The following is a 26,667-nucleotide window of genomic DNA, read 5'->3' as shown; positions in this document are numbered from 1 at the left end:
CCTTAGAGGGATCCTAAACATAGAAAGGAAGTAGGTTGGAAGGTTGGCAAGTATAGCCTTAATTAAAGTCGGCCCACCCCCTATTGAAATGTAATTTTTTTCCAAGCCGCCAAGCACTTATCAAATTTCTCCACAATAGGGGCCCAGAAACTACTTTCTTTAGGGTTGGCTCCTAAAGGTAGTCCTACGTATGTCAAAGGCCAAGAAGAAATATTGCAACCTAAGCATTCTGCAATGGATTCAATCTCCCTATTCTCCAAGTTTATTCCAGCCACACAACTTTTATCAAGATTTACCTTCGAGTTGGAGACCCTCTCAAAGGTACATATTAAGATCTTAAGGTTCTCCACTTTGCTTAACTCATTCCTTTCGCAGAAAATAACAATATCATCAACAAACTGAAGGTGAGTGACTGGAATGCTTATGCTCCCTATTCTCCATCCCTTTATTTGGCCCTCCTCATCTGCTTTGGAAATCATCCTACTAAAAACATCAACAACAAATGTAAAGAGGAAAGGGGAGAGTGGATCCCCGTGTCTTAAGCCTCTATTGGCTGGAAAAAAGTCCTTAACCATCCCATTCACCAACAATGAATAACAACAAGAGTGTAAGCATCCTCTTATCCACTTACACCATTTATCCCCAAAACCACGTCATCTCAACATCTCCAACAGAAAATTCCAATCCACTAAGTCATAGGCTTTCTCTAAGTCCAGTTTGCAAACAAATCCTTTCCTGCCCGATCTCCTTATCTCTTCCGCACTCTTGTTTGCAATAAGGATCTGATCTGTAATTTGTCTATCCTGAATAAAGGCTCCTTGTGCTTGGCTAACGAGAGAGGGGAGGACAACTTTGATCCTCCTAGAGAGCACTTTTGCCAGAATCTTGTAAATGCTTGTCACCAGGCTAATTGGCCAAAAATCTTTGGGGTGTCTGGCATCATTCTTTTTGGGAATTAAGGCTATAAAGGTGGCATTGATTCCAGGACTCACAAAATTTTTATCCTCAAATTCTCTAAATACTCCAATTAATTCTTTGACTATGTCTCAACAGTCCTCATAAAATGCCATTGTAAATCCGTCAGGGCCCGGTGATTTAGCCCTATCCATAGAAAAAACAACTTGTTTAATTTCCTCTTCCTCAATCATTCTTTCCAGCCATCCCTTATCTGTTTGGTTCAAAGTTGGCCAACTCTCCTCCCCTACTATTAACCGATTCTCTAATGGTCTTTGATAGATGGATTTGAAGTGATCCACAATCCTACTGGCAATCTCCTCTTGAGAGGTTATCTCCACACCCTCAACCTCAAGCTTTAGTATCAAATTTTTCCTTCCTCTCCCATTAGCCAAATCATGAAAAAATTTGGTATTCCCATCCCCTTCCTTGATCCACTTATGTCTGGATTTTTGTCTCCAAGAAATCCCCTCCCTCAATAAAGTCTCCTCTAGCTCCTTTTTCAATTTCCTCCTCATTTCTCTGTTCATCCATCATCCCTTGGGATTCTTTTGCATCTAATTCCTCAATCTAAACCAATAATCTAGCTTTTAACTCCTCCATTCTTCCAAAATGAACCTTTTTCCATTCTTTTAATTTGCCTCTCAACCTTTTTAGTTTTTTGTGGAATCTAACCCCTTCCCATTTCACTTCTCTCAATTCTTTACTCCACCATTCATTAACCTTAGGCAAGAAGTCCGGGTGTGTCAGCCACATATTTTCAAACCTAAAAGGCCTTAGCCACCAAACCCCTCCAGTGGCTCTCCCAACCCTCATTAAACAGGAACCTGTCAAGTTTTGAGCAGATTGGGTTTTCTTGGAAGTCGGACCAAGTGTAGGTAGCCTATAGTAGAGGAAGCTCCCGTAATTCACAAGAATTTATGAAGTCATTGAACTTCCCCATATTAGTTGTAATGGCCTGCCTAGGATTATTTGACTCATTTGTGAATCTTATTGTATTAAAATCACCCCCCAAACACCAAGGACCTTCCCACAAACCTTGAATTCCATGAAGCTCCTCCCAAAGCTCATTCCTCTCTGTGTGATTATTTGGACCATACACATTTGTTAGCACCCAAGTAAATCCATCTTCCACCATTCTGAATTTTAGGGATACAGTGAAGTTTCCTATTAGCTCCTCTACTGGTTCTCTGAAGTCCTCCCTCCACAAAGTTACTACTCCCCCCGGTGCCCCCCACGACGGAGCTGAGCATCATCTTACCCCTCTTATTTTCCAGATCTCCCTGACCCACCTTCTATCCAATTCAGCTAATTTTGTCTCCTGCAACATCACAATATCAGGCCTTTCTCTTCTAAGTAACTCGTTAATCGATCTCCTTTTTCTGGCACTACCCAAACCCCTTACATTCCAGCTTATTATCTTCATTACCTTTCAACAATTCCTTTCATCATCATTATCAACATCCAAGCCTTATACCAACTATATGAGGTCAGCTACAAGAATTCTGTTTCACTTTTCCGTTCTGTTTAACATGAAAAGACAAATCAGGATCCACGATCATGAGAGTTTGGTAAAAGTTTTAGTCCCGGATGCCAACCCGATGCAACCACCCTCCTTTATCCGGGCTTGGGACGGGCAGTGTAAGAAAAGCTAAGTTAAAAATACACGTTTTTTAATCACTAACAAGAAACAATCCCAAGTGATAAATAGTGCAAGGAAAGGTTCAGGAAAAAAGGTAGGAAACAAGCCCAACATGAATGAGCAAGTAAACCCCAACTTTTGGAAGACAGCTCAATAACTACTAACCCCAAACACATAGTAATTAATTGAAAATAAATCTACTTCATCCTTTTTTTATCAGTTAAACTACCACATATTTCAAAGCCAAACAGTGTAAAATGCATTGTTTAAACTTTAAACTTTAAACTTCAAGAAAATAAAGGCTAAAACAATCTACTAGAATACCGTGAATACTTACTAGAGGAGCATAGGCAATGTACAGCCTTGAAGAATAGCGACCAGTCACAATACACAGAAGCACATGCATTGGAATAAGGTTAATAATAAAGGTATAGCCGCCCCAAGAGCAAACCTGAATAACTCAGCAAAAAACATGAATAAGGTAAAAGGAGGAAGAAAAAAAAAAAAAGAAAAATGCCAATCTCAGCTGATAGCATCTTACCATGTAAAAGTATGCCAAGGCATTTAAAGTTGCATAGAAGAGGGATCCTGTGTTCAATGTCTGCACACAATTTCAATCATTACTGTAGCAGTTGAGGATAAAAATACCACATTTCATGTCTGAGTTATCTCACACAAACTTGCAAGTAATGAATTGAAAAGGATAAAAAAATATCATCCAGTATTTTGGTAACAATGTTTCTATGACGTGTTTTTAATAAAGAAGAACAACACATGTAAGACTTACAATTAAGTATCAATTCCTACCTTGACATAAAGATAGAATGTGAAGATCAAAGCAAATATAGCCACAGCTTCATTGTCATAACTGCCAGCCACCGATCTAGATATATAGGACGGCACCTACAAAACAAAACGCATTATGAAGATCAAGATTTAGGTTAAAATCTCGTGAGAGGAGGTCAGCCATGGAGTCTATCTGCCAATCTTTGTACCCACTATAACTTAAACTGCATGCTTTTATTCGAAGAACAAAACCTCACAATGCATAAGGAAACAGCTTATAATATCCTTTTATCATTGGTAAAAATAACTTCTATTAATAATGAAATCATCATATCATGAGAGCTTGAAAAATCTATTCATAATGAATTATAGAATATATATTCACAATAAGTATGCCATGCATCTCTCACATTTATCATTAATATCCTTTTTTTATCATCTACAATATCCTAGAAAATAACAAGAGGTACCCACAGGAGCACCTATTCTCTCCCAGTGTAAAATGTAGTTATAAACCATGTTTTCTGGGCATGGTTGGGTAGTGGTTCTGCTCTAAGGCACTTGCACCACAAATTGAGGCAGAAGCACTGCCCCAGTTGGATGGTTCTGGTAAGTAGATACCAAGATCCTTTCCTGCTTTTCTCTTTTATTTATCAGTGTATTCTCTTGGTTGTATGATCCATTAGTGGAGAAAATGGGCCTTCTAATAGGCCTTGGGGTGAAGAAAAGGGTTCCTGTTACTTCTCACCTGTAGTGTGCAGGTGGTTAAGTCTAAGCCTCTGAGTGACTGAGCTGATGAATAAACAACAAATTGGCAGGTTGGAACAAATGCTTCTCATCTTTTGACCACTATACTCTATAATGAGAAGTGCTTTGAACAGCATCCACATGGTTGCAAAAAGATTTGAACCCAAAGGGACTTTCTCAGGAATGTAGGGTGACAGTGATCCATGATGCCTGGATGTGTACATACCTTGTGTACAAGTGTCAGATATGATATGTATTATGTACTGGATAATGGATATGACATTGCATGAAAGCTTAGAGTATGAATCATAACATTAAAATTTTCAAATATATAAATTAGTGTATTTTAACCTATGATGAGTTACAGATATGACACGGACTAGGGGTGATCATGGAGACCCTAGGCCCGGGTTGGGCTGAGCCTGGTCTCGAGCCTATGATTTTAAATATATTGTAAAAATAAAAATATGAAAAGACAATTAGATTTTTTGTTATACTTTTTTTAAATGTCTCAACTCAAATTAAAATATTAGATTTAAAAATTCAAATATTTGAACAATCACCATTTTCTAAAGATGAACAGACATTTTTCAAACTGTACTTCTTTAAATGTCTTAACTCATGATCAGATTTAAAATATTATGTAGTACAAATATTATATGTACATATGTATATTGAATATGTGTTTGTGTACCCGGCCTAAGGTACTAGGCCCAGGTCCAGCCCAAAAATTTCTGGTTGCCTATGGGATAATACATCTAATGCCAGCTTGTTAGAAACTTTTTTTTTTTAATTTCACCATTTTACACCCCAAAAAATTCAATGAATCTTATCCTTCCCCAAAAATATTATAATAATAAATTCAAATGAGATAGTAGAAATTACCATAGCCAAAAGAGCTGCTGCTGTCAATCCAGCACCAGTACCTCTCACTTCCTGTTAAATATGTAGACAGAAAGTATTGGTGTTTAATATCTTACATAATCAAGGAAGAAGAAAAGAATAGATTTTAACAAAAACTAAACCTTTGTTAGAAGGTAAGTTGCCCAAGCAGCATTAGCTGAGAAAATAGGAGCAGTAAAAACACAAACTGTTTCTACTGATAGAGGAATGTTCAATGAATTCAATAACCTGTTGTCAGAAAGTAATCATCCAAAACTCCACATTAGCTATCCTGAATATTGGTATTCATGAATACTAACTGTAACAATTTTATAATCTAGCAATCCATGTGAGAACAAGATCACAATATATCTGGTACCAAAGGCCAAAACAGGTTATTTCCTATGAAACAATATGGTAATTCTATGGAAGATGCTTCCTTCTGCCATTTGCTGGGAACCATGGCAATGAAGAAACAACAATCAGAAGGAAAAGCCCTACCAAGGAAATGATGATTCATCATATGGAGAGACAATTAGTATTCTGGTCAAGGGCCCATGAGGACTTCTGAAATTTTAGATTCACTTTTATAGCCAAAAGCATAGAATTATGGCCAATAATGATTCTGAGCCTTAAAAAATGCATGACGTACATAATAGAAAAATTCCATGGGCAGTGTTTGTAGCCCATTTTTTGTAAAGTCTTATTTTGTGGGTTCCTCTCCCTCTTTCAATACAAGGATACACTTTCACTTAAAAACAAAAAGAAATGTAGCCCATCTTTTTGTAAATTCTTATTTTGAGGATTCCTCTCCCTCTTTCACTACAAGGATACACTTTCACTTAAAAACAAAAAAGAAAAGAAAAGAAACAATATTGCAATAAAATCTTTGGAGCTTTTCACAGATTACACAGTGGATGACTTGTTGAGGAAGTGGGGTGAAATTGCAAGTTGCACACAAACTAAGTCAGTAATGTGTGTGGCTTGGACCCCTCCACCTAGTGGTTTCGTGAAACTAAACTTTGATGGGTGTAGCAGGGGAAATCCGGGACAATCAGGGAATGGGGGTGTTTTTAGGGATGAAAATGGGGTCATTTCTGCCATGTTCTCAGGTCCAATTGGAATGGGTGACTCCCTTAGAGCTGAGATCTTTGCAGTTATGGAAGGAGTCCAAAAAGCTAAAGAGTTGGACATCAGGAAACTCTTAATTGAAGGGGATTCAGAGGTGGTGATAGGGTGGCTGCTTAAAGATCACATTGGTTTATGGAAGTACAATAATGAGGGAGGAAATTCAAGTGGCTGGTGCGGGAGATGGAAGTTAAGATACGTTGGGTTAAAAGATCGGCTAATTCCCTAGCTGACGGTTTAGCTAAACAAGGGGCAGAAAGGGACTCACTTTTTTGGGCCAAGCTGTAACTGTAGTGTGTTTTCTTTCTTTCTTTCTTTTCTTTTTCTTTTTCTTTTTTTTTTTCCTTTTCTTGAGGTTCTTTGTTGCTCTTGGAAGATAAGTGTGTTTGTCTTCCTTTTGTAAATCTTCTATTGATGAATTAATGAAAGTGTTATTGATCAAAAGAAAAAAAAAAACAATATGGCAATAAATCATGAATACCTACCACCATAGGGAACCTGCTGTCAATGTCAGTCCAGGGTAAACAGTTCCACCAATCACACGACCAAGAGGGTACCTTAACATGAAGTCATTTTCAACATTTTAGCTACAGTGATAAAATGAACAAGTAAAAACTTCCATCATCATAAACAGTAATTACCAGGTCCGATCATCAAACCAGTTCCAGAAGTCATATATCCCATTTTTTGTAAGAAACTGAAATCAATAAGCATGAGAATCAGTTGCTATCTAGTCAAGAAATAAATAAAATGACAGAACCAATCGAGACACACATTATATTTCCTAAATGAACATTGATAAGCTCAGAAAACACATACTAAGTAAACATGCAGAAAAGAGGGACAAAAGGACAAGAAAGAAAGAAGTTACATGGTTGGGGTGGGGTGTTGGATGAGTTCGCTTTTCATAGTTTACAGCTTGGAGGGAAGGGTATCCTCCTATAACACCTTAAACTACTTAAAGCTGTTAAGTTCAAAAACCACATTGTATTACTTCATCCTTGCAGTAAAAGTTACATGGTTGACCTAGTTATCATCATAAGGAAACTTTAAAATAAGTGGAAAAGTAAACAAGAAAGTTCCATTTAGGATAAGCAGCCACTATCAACATGTATGTTTTAGGATTTTTACTGTTTTCTTATCATCAAGATGATGAAAGAGATTTTATTGAAGGGAAAGAATAAATCACTACCATTTTTTTGGTAATAAAATACAATTTGTTACCATTTTTTCTCAAAAATAAATTATTAACAGAGAAAAACAAGATAAAAGAAAGATAATCAGAAGTCACCCGAGAGAAGATGCTTCCAGCACCCCAAACCACTACACCAACTCCTCAACTTCACCCATAAGGAGGAAATAAATTGGAGGCAAAAATCTCGAGACTGGAAGTGGATAATGTTGCTCTAACACAAAAGGATGAAATAGCAGGGGCATTTGTTGAACACTTTAAGTCCATATTAAGAAGGCCACTCAAGAAGGGGATGTGGCTTGAAGATTTGGATTGGCCAAATGTAGGGGAGGATAATAGGCAGAGGTTGGAAAGAAGGTTTGAGATGGAGGAGATTAAGGAGGCTATGTTTTCTATGGACAGAACAAAAGCTCTAGGCCTAGATGGTTTTACAATGGCCTTCTATGAAGATTGTTGGGATATCGTGAAAGGTGACCTTCTGCTAGTGTTTGATGTGTGGTCAACCCGGGTCTGAATTCCACTTTTCTAGCATTGGTCCCTAAGAAGAAAGATTCTTCCCACCCTAAGGACCTTAGGCCAATCAGTCTGATAAACAGCTTGTATAAGATCATTGCAAAGGTTTTGTCTCTGAGGTTGAAGGAAGTATTGCCAACAATAATCTCTCCAAATCAAGAAGCTTTTGTGAGTGGGAGACAGATTACTAATCAAATCTTGATTGCCAAAGAAAGTGTGGAGAACTTCAGGAAGAACAAGAAGAAGGGAGTGGTCTGTAAGCTGGATTTGGAAAAGGCTTATGACTTGGTGGAGTGGTCATTCTTAATGAAAGTTATTTCCAATTTTGGCTTTGGGACTAGATGGTGTAAATGGATCTTGGGGTGTGTTCGGAACTGTCATTATTCTGTGCTAGTGAATGGGGCTGTGGTGGGTTTTTTTTCCAGCTGTTAGGGGAATAAGACAGGGTGACCCCCTTTCTCCTTTCCTATTCACTATGGTTGTTGATGTTCTGGGGAGGTTGATTCATAGAGCAGATTCTAGGGGTCTTGTTAGAGGATGGAGACTAGGGAAGGAGGATAGTCCCCTTTCCCACTTACAGTTTGCAGATGATACAATTCTATTTTGTGAAGGTGGGGACTTCAGTTATATTAGGAATTTGATGTTAGCAATACAACTTTTTGAACAAATGTCCAACCTAAAGGTGAATTTTGAGAAAAGTTGTGTTGTGGGTGTGAATTTGGAGGAGGGTGAGATCAGGGAAAGCGCAGAAATAATGGGTTGTGAAGTCTCAGGCTGCCCATTGAATTGCCTAGGGATGCCTTTGGGTGATAACCCAAAGAAGGAGAGTTTTTGGATCCGATGGTGGAAAGATTCGAAAAGAGACTTGCCTGTTGGAAGAAGAATTATCTTTCCCTTGGCGAGAGGATTACACTGATTAAGGCTACTCTAGCTAATTTGCCCATTTACTTCCTCTCAGTGTTCAAAATTCCTGCAAAGATATCTAACAGATTGGAGAAGATGATGAGAGATTTCCTATGGGAGCCAGGAGAGGAAAAAGGGACCATAGGGTGAGTAGGAAGGTGGTGACCAGAAGTAAAAAACTTGATGGCTTGGGGCTTGGCAACATCAGGAAAAGGAATATGGCTCTTTTGGGGAAATGGTTATGGAGGCTCCCAATAAAGAAGGAGAGACTATGGGCTAGAATAGTGGTAAGCATACACGGGATGGAGCAAAATGGATGGGATGCTGGGATCCGAGCTAGGACCACAAGTACATCACCGTGGAAAGCCATTCACGAATTGCTTCCATCTTTCACCCCTCTCATCAGGTATGATCTGAACTCAAGTAATTCCATAAAATTCTGGGAACAAACTTGAGTGGGGAATGCCCCTCTTAAGGATTTGTTTCCTTCTGTGTATGCCCTCTCCGAATTAAAAAATGAGCCAGTTTCTTCCTTTATTACCCCTTCACCATCATCTTCTGGGTTTAGCTGGAATTTGGGTTTGAGAAGGGCTATGAGAGATACAGACTTTGACTGTATCTCGAACCTCCTAGGTATCCTTGATAATGTTTTCTTGGACCTTACTAAGTTGGATTCTAGAATTTGGACCCCCACCCCCATTGGCTCATTTTCTTGTGCCTCTTTTTTCAAAGTCTTAAGTCAGCCCCCTAGTCCTATTGGCCCTCCCTTCCTGGTTAAGGAGGTTTGGTGCAGACCAATTCCCCCTAGAGTTGGTAGTTTTTGTTGGGAAGCTTTTCTAGAAAGAATCAACACTGGTGATCTGCTCCAAAAGAAAAGACCCAAGACATGTTTATCCCCTTATTGGTGTTTTCTTTGTAAAGCGAAGGGGGAGACTGATTTTCACCTATTGGTGACTTGCCAGTTTGCTAAGTCTATTTGGGGGTGGGCACACTCCCTTTTTGGGTGTAGTTGGAATCCTCCATCAAATTTGCAAAGCCTTTTTTTCCCCTTCTTTCTTCAGGTGCCAAAAGAAAAGGGGAAGGACCATGTGGAGATGTTTAAGGGCTGCAGTTTGTTGGGCCCTATGGGAGGAAAGGAATTCCAGAATCTTTTCTGAAGTAGAAAAAAGTAATGGTAGTACAGTGGCTGAAATCTTCAGAACTGTTTACAGATATCACAATGGTTGATTTGTTGAGGAAGTGGGGTGAGATTGCTAATTGCACCCAGACCAAAGCAATCTTGTGTGTGTCCTAGACTCCCCCACCAGCTGGCTTCTTAAAACTAAACTTTGATGGGAGTAGTTGAGGGAATCCTGGACAATCGGGGATTGGAGGTGTGCTTAGGGATGAGAATGGGCTTGTCTCAGCCATGTTTACAGATTTCACAATGGTTGATTTGTTGAGGAAGTGGGGTGAGATTGCTAATTGCACCCAGACCAAAGCAATCTTGTGTGTGTCCTAGACTCCCCCACCAGCTGGCTTCTTAAAACTAAACTTTGATGGGAGTAGTTGGGGGAATCCTGGACAATCGGGGATTGGAGGTGTGCTTAGGGATGAGAATGGGCTTGTCTCAGCCATGTTCTCCGGCCCAATTGGAGTGGGTGACTTTCTCAGGGCTGAAATCTTTGCAGTTATGGAAGGAGTTCAAAGAGCCAAGGAAATGAATATAAGAAAACTCATCACTGAAGGGGATTCAGAGGCGGTGGTACAAGAGATGGAAGTTAAGATTAGCCGGGTGAAAAGATCAGCTAACTCCTTTGCGGATAGGTTATCTAAGCAGGGAGTCAAGAGGGAGTCAATGTTTTGGGCACAAGTGTAATTTTTTCCTTTTTGTTCTTGGGAGTGTTAAGCTCCAATTGGAAGATAAGAAAGTTTATCTTCCTCTCTGTAATTACTTTTGTGATTAAGTAATGAAATGTTGTTATTGATCCAAAAAATAAAAGATTAAGACAACAATTAAATCCCTACCAAATATAGCAGGGAGCAGAACATACAAAGAACATCTACGGACAATGCAGAAAAAGAAAAACTACATGGTTTCTAGTTTTGAAACTCTGACCCTGGACCTGAAGTGTGCCACATAAGAGTTGAGATCTGTTAACCCCTCCTCTAGGTAAAAAAAAAAAAAAAATCAAGGCATTAACTGATATAGGTATCCAGTTGAAGCAGCTATTGATGTAATTCTAAAATACTTAGACTTGCATAAGGGCATCGGATTATTTGCCCTAAATGCCATTGGAATCAATAAAGTATTAAAATATATTATAAATTTTAAAATTGTATATGGTATACAATTTTATGAGATGATTTATAGAAAAGTTCAAGGAGAAGATGAGAGATCTTCATATAGTATTCATTGATCTAAAACAATCATATGATAGAATTCCTAGATATGGTGATCTTTTTTGTTTATAAAAGCAATAAGATTCATTTGCTAGGAGGTTAAGGTATGAAGTAGAAAGTAGAAACAATGTAATCCTGCCAAACTTTGGAAGACCTCACTTCCTTTACAGTTTGGAAACCAATCTAAACTCATGCATGTACCTAAAAGTTTTAATAATTAATACGCCTGCCAAAATAACCCATCACCTAGGATTTCAGGCCGATTAGCTTAGTGACTAGCATCTACAAAATCCTGGCTGAAGTGTTATCTTTGAAGATTAGAGTAGTGTTGCCCTCCATCATTAGTCAAGCTCAAGGAATCTTCATGCAAGGAATGCAAATAACGGATCAAATCCTAATAGCAAATAAGTGTGTGGAGGACATGAGAAAGCCGGGCAATCAAGGTTTTGCTTGTAAGCTAGATTTAGAAAAGACCTATGATCATGTGGACTAGAGTTTTCTACTAGAGGTCCTTGGATGTTATGGGTTTGGAGATAGATGGTGCAATTGGGTAAAGGGTTGTATTAGTTCCTATCACTACTCAGTCCTTGTTGTAAGGCTTAAGTGTTCCTTGTAACTGATGTTAGTGGGACAGTTTCAGCTACTAGTCCTTTCTTTCTTTCTTTTTGTTCTTATCCTAGGATATACCTCCAGGGGCATACTTGTAATTTTGTCTTTTTTATAGAGATTAATATAAATAGAAGACTGGCAGCTGCCAATACTGAGCTTGCTTTCCTCTCTCTCTCTCTCTCTCTCTCTCTCTCTCTCTCTCTCTCTCTCTCTCTCTCTCTCTCTCTCTCACCACAAGCAACAACATGGTATCAGAGCGAAATTTCTGGGCTGAAGAAGACCTACGATCCTAGCATCAACCTTTCTAAAGAGGATTGGATGTGGCCACTTTTGTATCAAAAAAAAAAAAACTAGCGGCGACTGGTCTCAGTTCTCTCTGGCGGCTGCACTTACAAAAACCCTAGCGACGGCTTGTGTTTTCAATCTTTTCTGGCGGTTGTGCTTGCAGAAACCCTAGTAAGTCATACAGTTGTACTTCTGCTGAAACCCTAGTGGCCCCAAGCGACATTTACTGAAAAACCCTAGTTGTGTCTGGCCGTGGGATGGTGTTGGTCTGCTGAAACCCTAATCGAAGGAGGGTGCTGATGGTGCAATGAAACCCTAGCAAGTTCTGATCTAGTGTTGAACAGGTGTGGTTTTGTTTCAGTTTATCTCAATATTCTTTATCCAATGGTGCGTAGGGCTTATGCCTTGATTATATGATTACTAGTTTGAATAATTGGATGGTTAGAGTGGGGGAACCACATTCAGACTGACAGTAATGTCTGTATTGGTGGTGCTGAACCGATGACCAGTCTATTTATTGTTCCGCTTGGACGTTGTAGTGACTGATCTCTTATTCTCAACAGTAGTTCTTGTGCTCTCAGCAATATTCAATAGTTTGTTGCTCACATTCTAGGAGTAAACCCTAAGTTGCCACATTCCAGTTGTGGCAGCTGTGCTGTTAGGTGGCATTTGGACTGGTTGGTTGTAATATTCAATGGCAAGTCATGAACTGACCTCACTGGGGAACACCCCAACCCGCAACACAGCAGGTATGGGAGGTGAAACCATGGTTTTTTCATGCCAATTACCCCCCCTGAACGGTCTGAACTACCTAGAGTGGACTAAGAGTGTAAAACTCTATGTAATGGCAAGGGGTAAGGCCGGTTACATCAATGGAAGGGTGAAAGAACCCAAGGGTGAGATGGCTGAACATGATAGGTGGGACCAAGAAAACAGTATGGTGATGTCTTGACTCCTCGCAGCCATGGAACCTGATGTGAAAAAGAATTTTATGTGGGCAGACACCGCCAATGAGATCTGGGAACAGGCCAAAATTACTTATTCTGAGCAAAGGCATTATGCCAAGATTTACCAACTACAAGTTGAGTCCCCAACATATAAACAGGGAAACCATAGCTTGTCCTCATATTATTCAGCTCTTACCTCCAATATGGAAGGAGTTGGACCATTATCAGGCCATAGAGTGGAAACACGATGATGATGCTAAGGCCTATAGGAAGTTGATCTCTCAGCAACGAGTGTTTGCTTTCTTGTTAGGGCTGAACCCTGTATATGAACCATTAAGGGTGCAGATCCTAGGAAGCAAACAATTGCCTATAGTACACGAAGTATACTCCCTTGTCCAATCTGAAGAAAGCAGGTGAAGTGTGATGATTACAGCTGAGGGGGAGCAACAAGTTGCCTTGGCTGCAGTGAATAACAGCTCAACAGGGAAGAAAAGTGATCCTAAGAAGGCAGATGATAAAGATAAACTCTTTTGTAACCACTGTAGAAGGTCATGACGTACACGTGACACCTATTGGGACATCCACAGGAAACCCAAGTGGGCAACAAAGAATCAAGAACAAGGTAAAGGTCACTTGAAAAGAACGAGTGCAGCACATGTGGCAACCCAAGCCACTCAGGTTGCCGGTAGTACCCGGGACCCTCCTAATAAGCCTGACCCCAAGGAGGATATAATGAATTCATTCAGAGAGCATCTGGAATCTTATGGTAGGGCATTGCAGAAATTGGACAGCTCAGTCACTGGTACTCCCTCTACTTCTTCTGCATCTACTTCAGGTAAGGTGGCTTTTGCATTCCATGTCACTCCCACAGATTCCCCTTGGATTATTGACTCAAGGGCCTCAAATCACATGACCGGTAAGCCTAACTTATTCCATTCTTATAGCCTTTTGTCAGGAAAGGATAGAGTGAGACTTGCAGATGGTTCATTTTCTTCCATTACAAGTCAAGGATCGATATCCCTTCCCCATGGCCTTAACCTAAATTGTGTACTGCATGTCCCTCAACTTCCCATAAATTTGCTTTCAATTAGTAGCATTACAAATTCTTTAAACTGTAGAGTAACCTTTTTTGCTAACTTGTGTTTTTCAAGACCTAACTTCTGGGAGGACGATTGGTAGAGGAAGCCTAGTGGACGGTGTCTACATTCTCGACAACAAAGCTGGTCTCTCCGTGTCATCCTCAGAGTCACATAGTCAATCAAATAAAAGTCAAATTTTGTTGTGGCACAATTGTTTAGGTCATGTTTCTTTCGAAGTAATAAAATGTTTGTTCCCACTTTTATTTAAGTTGTGTTCAGTGTCAGAGTTCATGTGTCAAACGTGTCAGTTGAGTAAACAATGTAGAACAACCTTTCATTCAAGCAATAAAAGATCAAATGTTCATTTTCATGTTGTGTATTCCGATGTATGGGGGCCTACAAATGTAATCTCTGAGGGTGGATATAAGTATTTTATTACATTGATTGATGATTATTCTCGCTATACATGGGTAATCCCTATGCATAGCAGAGACGAGGTTCCAAAGATAATGAAAGACTTCCAGAGGATGATATTTACACAGTTCCATGTTGAAATATAGATCTTCCAATCTGATAATGCGAAGGAATACTTCCATGAGGAGCTAAATGAGTTCTTCGCCTCCCATGGGTCTATTCATAGAAACTCATGCGCCAGAACACCACAGCAAAATGGGGTTACTGAAAGAAAAAACAGACACCTCCTTGAGGTAGCCCGCAGGATGATGTTACACATGAATGTCCCAAAAATGTTTTGGGTGGATGCTATACTTACAGTTGCGTATGTCATCAACCACATGCCCTCCAGAGTATTGAATTACATGGCCCCTCATCATTTAATGTACCCTCAATCACCTTTATTTTCCATCCCTATGAGAGTCTTTGGTTGTCAGACCTTTGTCCATGATTTGTCCCCATCCAAAGGTAAGTTAGACCCTCGGTCCATTCCTTGTGTCTTCCTGGGGTACCCATTCTCTCAAAAGGGGTATCGGTGTTTTGACCCAGTTAGTCGTAAATATTGTGTCTATGGATGTGTCCTTCTTTGAGTCCGAGTCGTTCTTCCCTCCTTCTCAGGGGAAGAGCCGTAGTGTGGAAGAGGAGAAGCAGGTTCAGGTGTCTCTTCCTTCTATTTTGGACCTCACTCCCTTCCATGTCTTCCAACGTACTCGTCAGAAAGATCAGTAGTGTGATAGAAATGTGGAGCAGCCAAACACTGAGCAACTGACATCATCAGAATCCCAGGACTTAAGTCCAACCCCTAACTCTACTCCCACTGTGGACGACCTAGACATCCCTATTGCTCAACGAAAGGGAGTCAGGTCTTGCACTACCAAACACCCCATTACCCACTTTGTTTCCTATGACCACATCTCTCCCTCGTACCGAGCCTTCCTATCGGCAGTTGACTGCATCCCTATTCCCAAGAATGTTGCAGAAGCCTTAAAATACCCTGAATGGATAGATGTCATGAAGGAGGAGATTGATGCCCTCCACAAAAACCAGACTTGGGAATTGGTGGATCCTCCAGAGGGAAAAGAACCCGTGGGGTGCAAATGGGTGTTCACAGTTAAGCACAAGGCAGATGGAACAGTTGAAAGGTACAAAGCAAGACTAGTAGCCAAAGGGTACACAGGTATATGGAGTTGACTATGATGAGACTTTTGCTCCGGTGGCTAAGATGAACTCGATTAGGGTTCTCTTATCCTTAGCTGTTAACTTTGACTGAGAATTGCATCAACTGGACATAAAGAATGCCTTCCTAAATGGTGACTTGGAATAAGAGGTATACATGGTTCAACCTCTTGGATTCTCTGCCAAGGGAAGTGAAAACAAGGTGTGCAAGCTACGAAAGTCTCTCTACGGCTTAAAACAATCTCCCAGAGCCTGGTTCAGTAAGCTTCACATGGCAGTTCAAGAGATGGGGTTCCAACAGTGCTAGTCTAATCATACACTTTTTGTGAAGAGATGTCAGGAGCAGGTTACCATATTGATAGTGTATGTAGACGATATCACCATTACTGGGAGTTGGAGTTCAGATATACAGAAATTGAAACAATTCCTTGCATCCAAATTTGAAGTGAAAGATCTAGAACTCCTAAAGTATTTCCTTGGGATCGAAGTTGCCCCGTTCAAAAAGGGGTATCTTTGTCTCTCAAAGGAAATACACCCTTGATCTATTACGGGATACAGGTAAATTAGGTTCAAGGCCGGCAGACACTCTTATGGATGCGGACCACAAGCTAGGTGACTGCATTGGTGAACTTCTGAAAAATGTAAAGCAGTTCCAAAGGTTAGTGGGAAAGCTGATTTATCTATCCATGACCCGTCCAGATATTGCCTATTCAGTTGGAGTTCTGAGCCAGTTTATGCACACTCCTAAGAAGCCACACATGGAGGTAGCAGAGAGAGTCCTTAGATACCTGAAGAAACATCCAAGAACAAGCCTACTATTCAGTAAACACAATCACCTAAAGGTGGAAGTCTTTACAGATGCTGATTGGGCAGGAGCCGTGGATGATAGAAAGTCCACTAGTGGGTATTGCACATTTGTGGGAGGAAATCTGGTGACCTGGAAGAGCAAGAAGCAAAGTGTGGTAGCAAGATCAAGTGCAGAAGCTGAGTATAGAGCTATGGCACATGGAGTGGCTGAAGTCCTTTGGCTAAAGAACCTCCTAGGTGAGCTTGGAGTTGTTGTTCATAATCCTGTCTCTTTACTGTGACAACAAGGCTGCAATAAACATCGTCAACAACCCGGTCCTACATGAGAGGACTAAGCATATTGAGGTGGATAAGCACTTCATAAGAGAAACTGGAAAAAAGAGAAATTTGTATCCCTTATGTCAACTCCAAGGAACAATTTGTTGATGTCCTCACAAAAGGACTTCCGTGTTCATGGCACAATGAGCTATGTGACAAGCTGGGCATGACAGACATCTTCAGCCCAACTTGAGGGGGAGTGTTGTAAGGCTTAAGTGTTCCTTGTAACTGATGTTAGTGGGACAGTTTCAACTACTAGTCCTTTCTTTCTTTCTTTTTTCTTATTGTTCTTATCCTAGGATATGCCGCCAGGGGCATACTTGTAATTTTGTCTTTTTTATAAAGATTAATATAAATAGAAGATTGGCGGCTGTCAGAACTGAGTTTGCTTTTCTTTCTATCATCCGTACCTCTCTCTCTCTCTCTCTCTCTCTCTCAATCACCACAAGCAACAACAGTCCTGATTAATGGGGTGGCCAAGGATTTTTTTTCCTCAGCATGTAGAGGCCTTGGGCAAGGTGACCCCCTCTTACCTTAGTTGTAGGAAGGAACAATGTCCAAGTGACCCACCTGCAATTTGCTGATGACATATAGGGAATGATAGGTGAAAAGTGAGGAATCTCAAAACTCTGCTAGAGCACTTTGAGAGTGTTTCCAATTTGAAAATAAACTTGGACAAGAGTTGTGTGGTGGGTGTGTTAATATGGATGAGAGGGCTATTGAGTTTGTGGTGGAATGTCTAGGTTGTCCCATTTCTTTGTGGCCTTTGCAATACCTAGGTCTCCTTCTAGGCGCCAACCCAAAGGAGAGTAATTTTTGGGCCCCTGTTTTGTAAAAGTTTGAGAAAAGATTAGCTTCTTGGAAAAAGAACTATATCTCATTAGGGGTAGAGTAACCTTACTAAGAGCGACCCTAGCAAACCTATCGGTTTATTACTTCTCTATTTTTAGGATTCTTGTTAGGGAGGCTAAGAAGTTGGAGAGATTATTTGTGTTTCAAACCTTTTGTTGCTTCTTGGCAGTATTTATTTGAACCTTCTTAGATCGGATATGAGATTATGGTCCCCTCATCCAAAAGGTTACTTCACATGTGCCTCCTTTTTTAAGACCCTTTGCTCTTCCCTGGGACAATTGAGTTTTCCAACTAAGGAGATATGATCTGTACAAGGTATTCTGATTGTAGACCAACTAGGAGTTCAAAATCTGGTCATTGAAGGAGACTTCAAAGTTGTTATGGGATGGTTGACAAATCCAGGCTCAGTTATATGGTGATACAGGGACCTTTTGAGGAAAGTTAATTGGTTTTCAAGGAGTATGACTATTAACTCACTTTGGGTGGGCATAACAGCAAATACTTTAAAGGATGGGTTAGCTAAGAAAGGGGCCTCAAGGGAACAATTATTTTGGGCAGCCTTGTAATTTTTTGTTTAAGTTTGATGCAATACTTTGTTAGGAGAGGTAACAACTTGTGCCTCTCCATGGGTAGCCTGTAATTTTTTAAACCTCTTTATCTATCCAATAATAAAATCATCTTCATTTATCAAAAAAAAAACACCACCTAGGTGACTAGGCGACAATTAATGGTGAAAGATGGATTTCATTAAAAAAAATAAAATCACCTAGCCTTGCCTCAGTCCACCACGGTTCAAAATTATCTTTCGGTGACCAATACACCTTTTTTAAGGCATTTTAAGAATTTTTTCTAATGATTAAATAACATAAAAATCCCCCCTCTGAAATTTTGAAAAAAAAAATAAAAAAATATGAAGTGTGAGGTTCAAAGTACCAATACACCCCTTCCGGTGTATTGGGGTGTATCGATATTTTAAACCTTGGAGTTCACTACCTTATTTTGACAATCAAGAAATACAAAGATATCTTAACATGTAGAGCAATGAGTTTGCATGGCCACGACACTTTCTTTTAACCCTCTATTAAAACACAACATGTTACCAACCAAATCACCCAATGAGTGCTTGTTTGGGTGATTTTGTTTTGATGTGTTCACATGGTCACAACTCACAACAACTTACTTGCTACCCTCTTCTTATAAAATATAAGCATGCCATTAATCAAATGAAAAAACAAATTGTCCAGTGAGTGCATCTTGTTGTTGCTAACCCCAAATGACATGTTAACAACATTCTAACATATGAAGAAATAGAAATTGCCTCTAGGGTTTACTACTTTGGTAATTTAGAAATACCAGAGCAGATTAACATGTTGAATGATGAGTTCAAACGACCACAACACTTTCATGTGACCCTCCAATGAAACACAAGCATGCTATTAACCAAATGAAAAACCAAACCACTAAATGAATGCATGCCTGGGTGATTTAGTTTTGATGAGTTCACATTGTCACAACACCTTGCAACCCTACAATAAAGCACAAACATGCTAACAATCAAATGAAAGATCAAATAACCCAATGAGTGCATGCCTTTTTCCTACCCTAAATGATACAAAAATAACCCACTAACATATGAAAAAAAAGAGACTCCCTCTAGGGTCTACCACCTTACTATGACAATCAAGAAACCTCAAGGTAGCATAACAAGTGTTGTGATGCGTTCACATTGGTCATAATACTTTCTTGTAGCTTCCCAATGAAACACTAACATGCTATCAATCAAAAGAAAAAACAAATCACCCAATGAATGCAAGCTTAGGTGATTTGATTTCGATGAGTTCACATGGTCACAACACTTTCTTGTGACCCTCCAATAAGACGTAACCATGCTAATAATCAAATTTAAAACCAAATGTGACACTTGAATAAGCATGGATATTCTAAAAATCAAATGAAATACCAAATCACCCAATGAGTACGTGCCTATTGTTGCCACCCCAAGTGAAACAATAGCCTATTTTTAGGGTCCACTACCATACTAGGAATATCAAGAAATATGAAGGTAGCCTAACATATGGAGTGATGAGCTTTTCCAATAAAAGAAAATGTGGAGTGATTAGTTCATATAACCATAACACTTTCTTATGGCCTCCGGCCTCCCCACTCAAAAAAAAGGTGGGCATGCTATAAATAAAAAAATAACCAAATCACCCAATGAATGCATGCTTGGGTGATTTTGTTTTGATTGATGGGTTCACATAGTCACAACAACTTCTTGCAACCATCCAATAAAACACAAATATGCTGCTATCAAGCAAATGAAAAACCAAATAACCTAGTGAAAGCATGTATGCTATTGTTACATCCATGGGATATGATACACCCCATATCAGGCATGCCGTATTGTATCTTATGGTGACCAATACACCTTTTTTAAGGCATTTTAAGAAAATCTTTTTTTAATAATTAAATAACATAAAAGGCCACCCTCTGAAATTCTGGAACCCAATCAGCCCCTCCAAAGCTAATTTCCTACTCTGGACGATGGCTCTAAATAAGTGCCTCTCTAGAGTCAATTTCAAAAGAAGAGGATTGCTGTTGCCAGATGTTTCTTGTGGCCTCTGTGCGCTCCAGCCTGAGTCTACAGATCACCTTTGCCTTCACTGCCCAGTTGCTTCCCAGGTGTGGGATCACTTTTTTAAGTGCTGTGGGAATTTTCTGGGCCATGCCAAACTCTGTTAAAGAATTGTTGTGTTGTTGGAAGATCGGAGGCTTGAAGAAAAAAGGAAAGCTGGTGTGGAGAACTATCCCTGCTGCTGTCCTGTGGTCTATTTGGTCTGAAAGAAATAACAGAATCTTCTGTAGCAAAATGAAAAGACCAGATGAGATAGTGCAATTTGCAGTCAGTAAGCTGTTCTCTTGGGTGTCTGTCAACCCAGAATTCAAGCACTTGAATGTTCCCCAGCTGCTCAGGGCCCAGTCTATTTGGTGTGTGTAATATTCTGAAGTCTGAACTGTCCCTCTCTGGACAGTCCTCTGTTGTATGTATCTTCTTTCAAATGTTAATAAAGTTACCTTACCTTTTCAAAAATAAAAAAAATAAAAAAAAGATATAAAGTGTAGGTTCAAAGTATCTATACACCCCTTTTGACACATTAGGGTGTATCGATATTTTGAACTTTGGTTACGCCAAAAAATAGAGACTACCTCAAGGATATATTACATAACTATGACAATCAGGTAATACCAAGGTAACTTAACATGTAGAGGGATGATTTCACATTGTCACAACACTTCCTTGTGACTCACTAATCAAACACAAACATGCTACCAATCAATGAAAAACCAAACCACCCATTGAACGCATGCCTACCGTTGTATTGATACAAGAAAAACCCGCTATCATATGAAAGAAGAAACTACCTCTAGTCATAGTTGTCACGGCAATGCCTAGGCAATAAGGTGCTCATGGAGGCTTGCCTTGCCCAATCGCTAAGATATTTTTATAGGGTGCTCTTGCATTCTTTTATATTCTTAACTTTTTGAGATTATAAGATTAAAACAAGCATTATTAAATTACATTATTTAGTTGACTTGTGCTAATACTACAAAAGGTTGAGATAGATGAATGGGAAAACTAGAAAGGATAAGATCAGAAATGAACTTATTCAAATAAACCTAGGAGTAACTACCATAGGTAATAAAAAGTGAGGGAAAGTAGACTAAAATGGAAGATGTTTCATGTCAGACATGTACCAATTTCTGACACTCCACATTCTTTTTTTTGTTCTTTTTTGATAGATGAGTGGAATTTTCCATTAATCAAAAGATTGAATAACTAAAAACATCCCAAGGAGAGGCAAGGGATGCGACCTCCCCTTTAAGATCGATGACAGCTTCTCAAACTAGACAAAATACAAATTACAAGGTTGCCCAATATAAATATTCCCAAGAAGCCCCTTGTTTAGCAAATGAATCAGCCATAGCATTTGTTGATCTACCCACCCATTGACACCACAGATTCTTGAGGACACTTTTATGTAACATTTCCTTCTTATCCTCTACATTATTTGACATAATGAACAGCTACTACACAGTAACAAAGGCAAAGTTTTACAGGTATACAATGTCAAAATTCAAAAAATGTGAATTATCTTAATGGCATATACTTTTCCATAGACATTTCCACAACTTCATGTTTTCTCACCTTTTTTTGATGAATGAATGGTATTTTATTAAATAGAGATAGAAATAGTACAAGCATGAAGCACCCTAAGAGGAGGCACGAGATGTTATCTCCCCTTAAAGGTGGTTTCAAACCCAACTCTTTTCAGATTACAGTTACAAAATAGCCAAAAACAAGAATCCCTTGAAGCCCCTTGTTTAGCTAAAGAATCTGCCAAAGCATTTACCGATCTACTAACCCACTGAAAGCTTACTGACATGGTTCACGTAAGCCATTTGACTTTTTTGATGATGTCCCTATATCCCCAAACAACAGTTTTTGGGTCCGACATCTATCCCACTATCACCTTAGAGTCTCCTTCAACTATTAAATTAGTCACTCCAAGTGGGTTGGAAATCTGTAGTCCTTGTACCACAGCTAATATCTCAGCCCATGTAGAGTCTCCATAACCCACTAGACCTAAGAATAAGGACAGAATGTTGCCACCCTTATTCCTCAAGATCCCTCCTATACTCAAAGGTCCTAGATTGCCTTGATTGCTCCCATCAAAGTTCAACTTTACAACTCCTTCTGGAGGGGGTAACCAACTTGTTTGTGTTCTATTTTTCTTAGATGAGGTGAAGGCCACTCTTGCCCAACTCCTTCGAAGGTCACCACTAGAGTAATCTGCAAAGAGATCAGTAGCTTTTAGCCAAAGGGTTTCCCTTGTCAGCATACAATCCTTTATTTCAGCAATGCTTCTCTCCTTCTCCTAGAAAATTCTAGCATTTCTTTCCTCCCAAATGGTCCATAAGAGGGCTGCCCTAATACATTTCCACATTACTTTCACTCTCTTTGTTGGTCAACCAAAAAAAGATGGATCAAAAGCATATTTACTTCAGGAGGCAGGTTCCACCTGTGCCCAAACAGCATAAAAACCCAATTCCAAATATTTACTATAGAAGAGCACGAAATCAATAGGTGATAACAGTCCTCATTCTGCACCTTACATAAAATGCACCAATTGGGAGACAAGCATGAATAAGTTCTCTTTTTTTGTACATTGTCCATAGTATTAATTTTACCATAATACACTTCTCAACAAAAATCAGCAACTTTAGGTGGAATTGGCCTTGACCATACTTCTTTAATTGGGAACAACAAAGGGGAAGGAGTAGAGCATAGGGACTTAAAGAAGGAAGAACAAGAGAAGGAGCCACTCGAGGTCAAAGACCAAATTCTTCTATCTGGTTTAGGAGGGTCCAAACAAATAGAATCAAGTAAAAGTAAGAGCTCAGAGGCAGAAAACGATTCCTCATTCCTCAACCCTCTATGGAACCCAAAATCCTAATTAAGAGACAATCGGAGAATGGGGGGGGGGGGAGAAAGAAACCTCAAAACAGTCTCCTTTTTATAGAGGGAAATAGAAAAAAAGGGAGGGATAGAGGTCTTTTAATGGTTGATTGCCCACCCAAACATCTTCTCAAAAAAGCACAGAATTACCATCGCAGAAAACATACCTTACGAACTTGAGAAATTTTTGGAAGATGCCAAAAATCGCCTTCCAAGGTGTAGTGAATGTGGCCCGTTGAGATACCCCGACATCCCAACCAGATTCAGAACAGCCATGGATATTAGCCACCACCTCGTGCCACAATCTCTCTCTTTCTAGAGGCTACCTCCATAATCACTTGCCCAAAAGAGCTTCATTCTTATTTACTAGGTTCCCTAACCCTAAGCCCCCTTGTTCCTTGCTTCTCTGTATTATGTATATGCATATATGCAGGAATGTGTAACTTTGATAATTGGCTTCTTTAGCTGTCAACTCTTTTGTTTTTCACCAATGATGTTGTATACTTGTATTATATTAAAAAGGAAGGAAGAAAATGAGTTTGACAACCCAAAGATAAAAGATCTTTACATGGTTAATGAGTACGAACCATGTACAGCATATACAAGTATACTCCTACCTGTTTATACATCAAAAGAAGAATTGAACACCCCATTGGTGGCCACAATTATCAAAGGAGAATTCTTCAAAACTCCTAGCAGTCAGATTTACTTTCTGATAACTCTCACATAGTTTCATAGTAGTGGATGTGACATTAAATAATTAACTAATCTGGCATCTTACAATGAGCCAGCATCATATTAGCAAATCCGAAGTGCAAAATTATCGAACCGAGATTCACTTATGGCATGTCCATTTTGCAAGGAAATAAATCTTCTATTGTTCTAAAAATTAATTGAAATCCTTACCTGAGTAACTCTGTAATTGAAATATGGATCAAATTCGTGGATAACACTTTCATATTTAATAACCTGTAAATCATTCCACCAACTGTAAGACTTCAATGTACGAAAAAGCTCATAAAAATCACCACTTACTCACAAGAGAAAGATCCAGAATTCCAATTTCACGATAATTTCATGATTAGTTCAACGAATCTGATAGGACATTGGATGATCATAAGCATGTCTTACAGAGAAAAGGCGGATCGAGAAGGCGAGAACTCCGATTAAAAGGATGATGAAGAAACAGAGAACGCTCCCAAAGGCGTGTCTGAGAGTCGTCGCTCCACCATACTCCAAGGCCGCCATTGATGGTGAAACTTGGGAATCGAGTTCCAACAGGAACGACGCTGTAGGAGAGAGCCAGGGTTTCTCTACGTCCTTGAGGAGACTAAGAGAAGACTTTGCACTTTATATGTTGACAGGTGAATTTACGAAAATACTCCCATTTAATGTAAGATCGAAATATCGGACTGCATGACCCATGAACTTCGGTTATGTTTGGTACGTGGCTATTTCTACTTTTAACGCTGTCACATAAACGCCACTTAAGCATTTTGCATTTACACATTAATTTTCTCTTTGTTTGATACCGTTAGGACTTGACGGTGATAAAACGTTTTTAGTGAAAAAAAAAACTTTGGGCAGTATTTTATATATATATATATATATATATATATATATATATATATATATATATATATATATATATATATATATATATATATATATTTATAAAACATTTAGCTCATAATCGAGTTTGAGTCAAGTCGATCTTAAATTTACAAGTTTTTGATTCAAGCCGAATCCAAATTTAAGTCTCTAGTTCAAATTGAGCACGAGTTCAAGCCTCATAGTGTATTAGCTCGAATAAATTGGATATTCAGCTTGGTTCAGCTTAAATCCACTCCTACAAGCAATATTGTTTCATGAGAAGCGTTTTCTTAGAAAACAATACTGCATAAACATATTACCTTCTTGTAAAACGTTTTCTCAGATTTTATATTTGGTATCATTATTGTTATTGTTGTTGTTGTTATATACACATTTTTCAACGCCATGTCAGCATATTATTATTAGCAACACTAAAAAAATGGAAAAATACCAAAAAATGGTGTTTTCTCAGATTATACCTTTTCCGATTTTCAAGATGTGATATGAGAATATATTTTCCGAAAAAATGATTAGCCAAATAGCAAACATTTTCCCATAAAAATGATTTCTGACGTGGCATTGTTTTATTAGAAAACATCATTATACCTAACACCTACTCAGTGAACTAATACCACCACGTCTGAAATCTGCTTGTTTTTAAGAAATAATTGTTATTGTTAAGTTGGGCACTTTTTCCGATAAACGTTTTCTCATTATCATATGTTAGTAAGAATATGCTGATATAGCATTTAAAAATGCCTATGTGGCATCAACTGTATTAAACACCCATTTTATGAGAAAAAATGGCACCGGTCCAACCAGTGGTATTTTTTTTCTCTAGACGATATTAATTTAGATGTAATAATGAGCAAATAATCCAAAACATCTATTTTTTTAATTGGACTAATGGATGAATATAATAGGATGGTATCGTATTTAATATGGTGATTAATGACAATATTAAATACACTACTACTCAAAAGTCAAAACAATTGTTCAATGCCTACACAGCATGAGCAAGATCCAAAATATCAAAATATGTGCATGCATGTCGATCGATATGTATCGGTTTTTAGGGTCACCAATATGCTAAGTAACGTGTATGTATAGTACCTGATTTCATATTTTTCAATTTAAAAATTATGTAAGTTATCTCGTGTCAAATGTCAGGTCAAAAAAAAAAAGGAAAATAAAGGCTGAGTTTGGAAGGAGTATAAATGCAAATATATAGAGTGTAAAATCTTATATTTTGTATTATTTTTATGTATTTATAACTGTATATATTTGCATTTGTGCTTCCAAAATGAGCCAAAGTATTTAGATCAATACTGTATTGAGAGTATGGATATTTTGAAATTTGAACCATTAGCATATACATATAAATCAAATAAGTTTTAGGGGTAATTTGATTTCAGTTTCCTCTGAATTCGTAATGTGTTCGTACAGTTCAGTGGGAAAAATTTACAATTCACAGGGGATGGTGTGTATAGGGGGTGTGCATAAATTCACTTGAGAGATCAATAAAACAAATATAAGAATTACTGAGCTCTAAAACTGCCTAAATTTTATGTCAAGATGCACATCTTTTGGCAATAAATGTCATTACCTCTCTAAGCGCTATAGTCTGAAATGGCAATGATATCAAATAGAACCTAAATGAATTTTAGGTAGGAGAGGATTCGACCTGAGGCGAATGGTATAAGGTTTGAGTTCAATTCGCCAAAGTAGTACAAGGCTCGAGCTTGGTTCGAGTTAGAACTTTGAGTTCGAGCTCAGTTTGAGTCAAAAACTAGTAACCTCAAGCTTAACTTGAGAAAAATGTTTTATAAAAAAAAAAAAAAAATATATATATATATATATATAATGTTTTTTATTAGATATTTAAAAAATTAAGAATTATA

At 38.7% G+C, this 26,667-nt stretch overlaps 1 protein-coding gene across 1 annotated transcript in view; it reads right to left on the bottom strand.

Moving 5' to 3' along the window:
- Positions 1-24,530, bottom strand: part of LOC148842558 (dolichyl-diphosphooligosaccharide--protein glycosyltransferase subunit STT3A) — a 50,277-nt gene extending 25,747 nt beyond the window's left edge. The window contains exons 1-9 of the mRNA XM_088957581.1: positions 24,305-24,530; positions 24,080-24,142; positions 6,781-6,836; positions 6,625-6,696; positions 5,155-5,260; positions 5,015-5,065; positions 3,404-3,499; positions 3,138-3,197; positions 2,934-3,047 (exon numbers count right to left, since the gene is read on the bottom strand). Coding sequence (XP_088813707.1) covers positions 2,934-3,047; positions 3,138-3,197; positions 3,404-3,499; positions 5,015-5,065; positions 5,155-5,260; positions 6,625-6,696; positions 6,781-6,836; positions 24,080-24,142; positions 24,305-24,421 — 735 coding nt within the window. The 5' untranslated portion in view covers positions 24,422-24,530. The remainder of the gene's footprint in view (positions 1-2,933; positions 3,048-3,137; positions 3,198-3,403; positions 3,500-5,014; positions 5,066-5,154; positions 5,261-6,624; positions 6,697-6,780; positions 6,837-24,079; positions 24,143-24,304) is intronic.
- Positions 24,531-26,667: the final 2,137 nt, after the last annotated feature.

The sequence above is a fragment of the Nelumbo lutea genome, chromosome 8 (assembly GCF_056320005.1).
Source record: "Nelumbo lutea isolate HS-2025 chromosome 8, American lotus-T2T, whole genome shotgun sequence".
In the NCBI taxonomy this organism is placed as follows: Eukaryota; Viridiplantae; Streptophyta; class Magnoliopsida; order Proteales; family Nelumbonaceae; genus Nelumbo; species Nelumbo lutea.
This window is presented reverse-complemented; position numbering and strand designations above follow the sequence as displayed.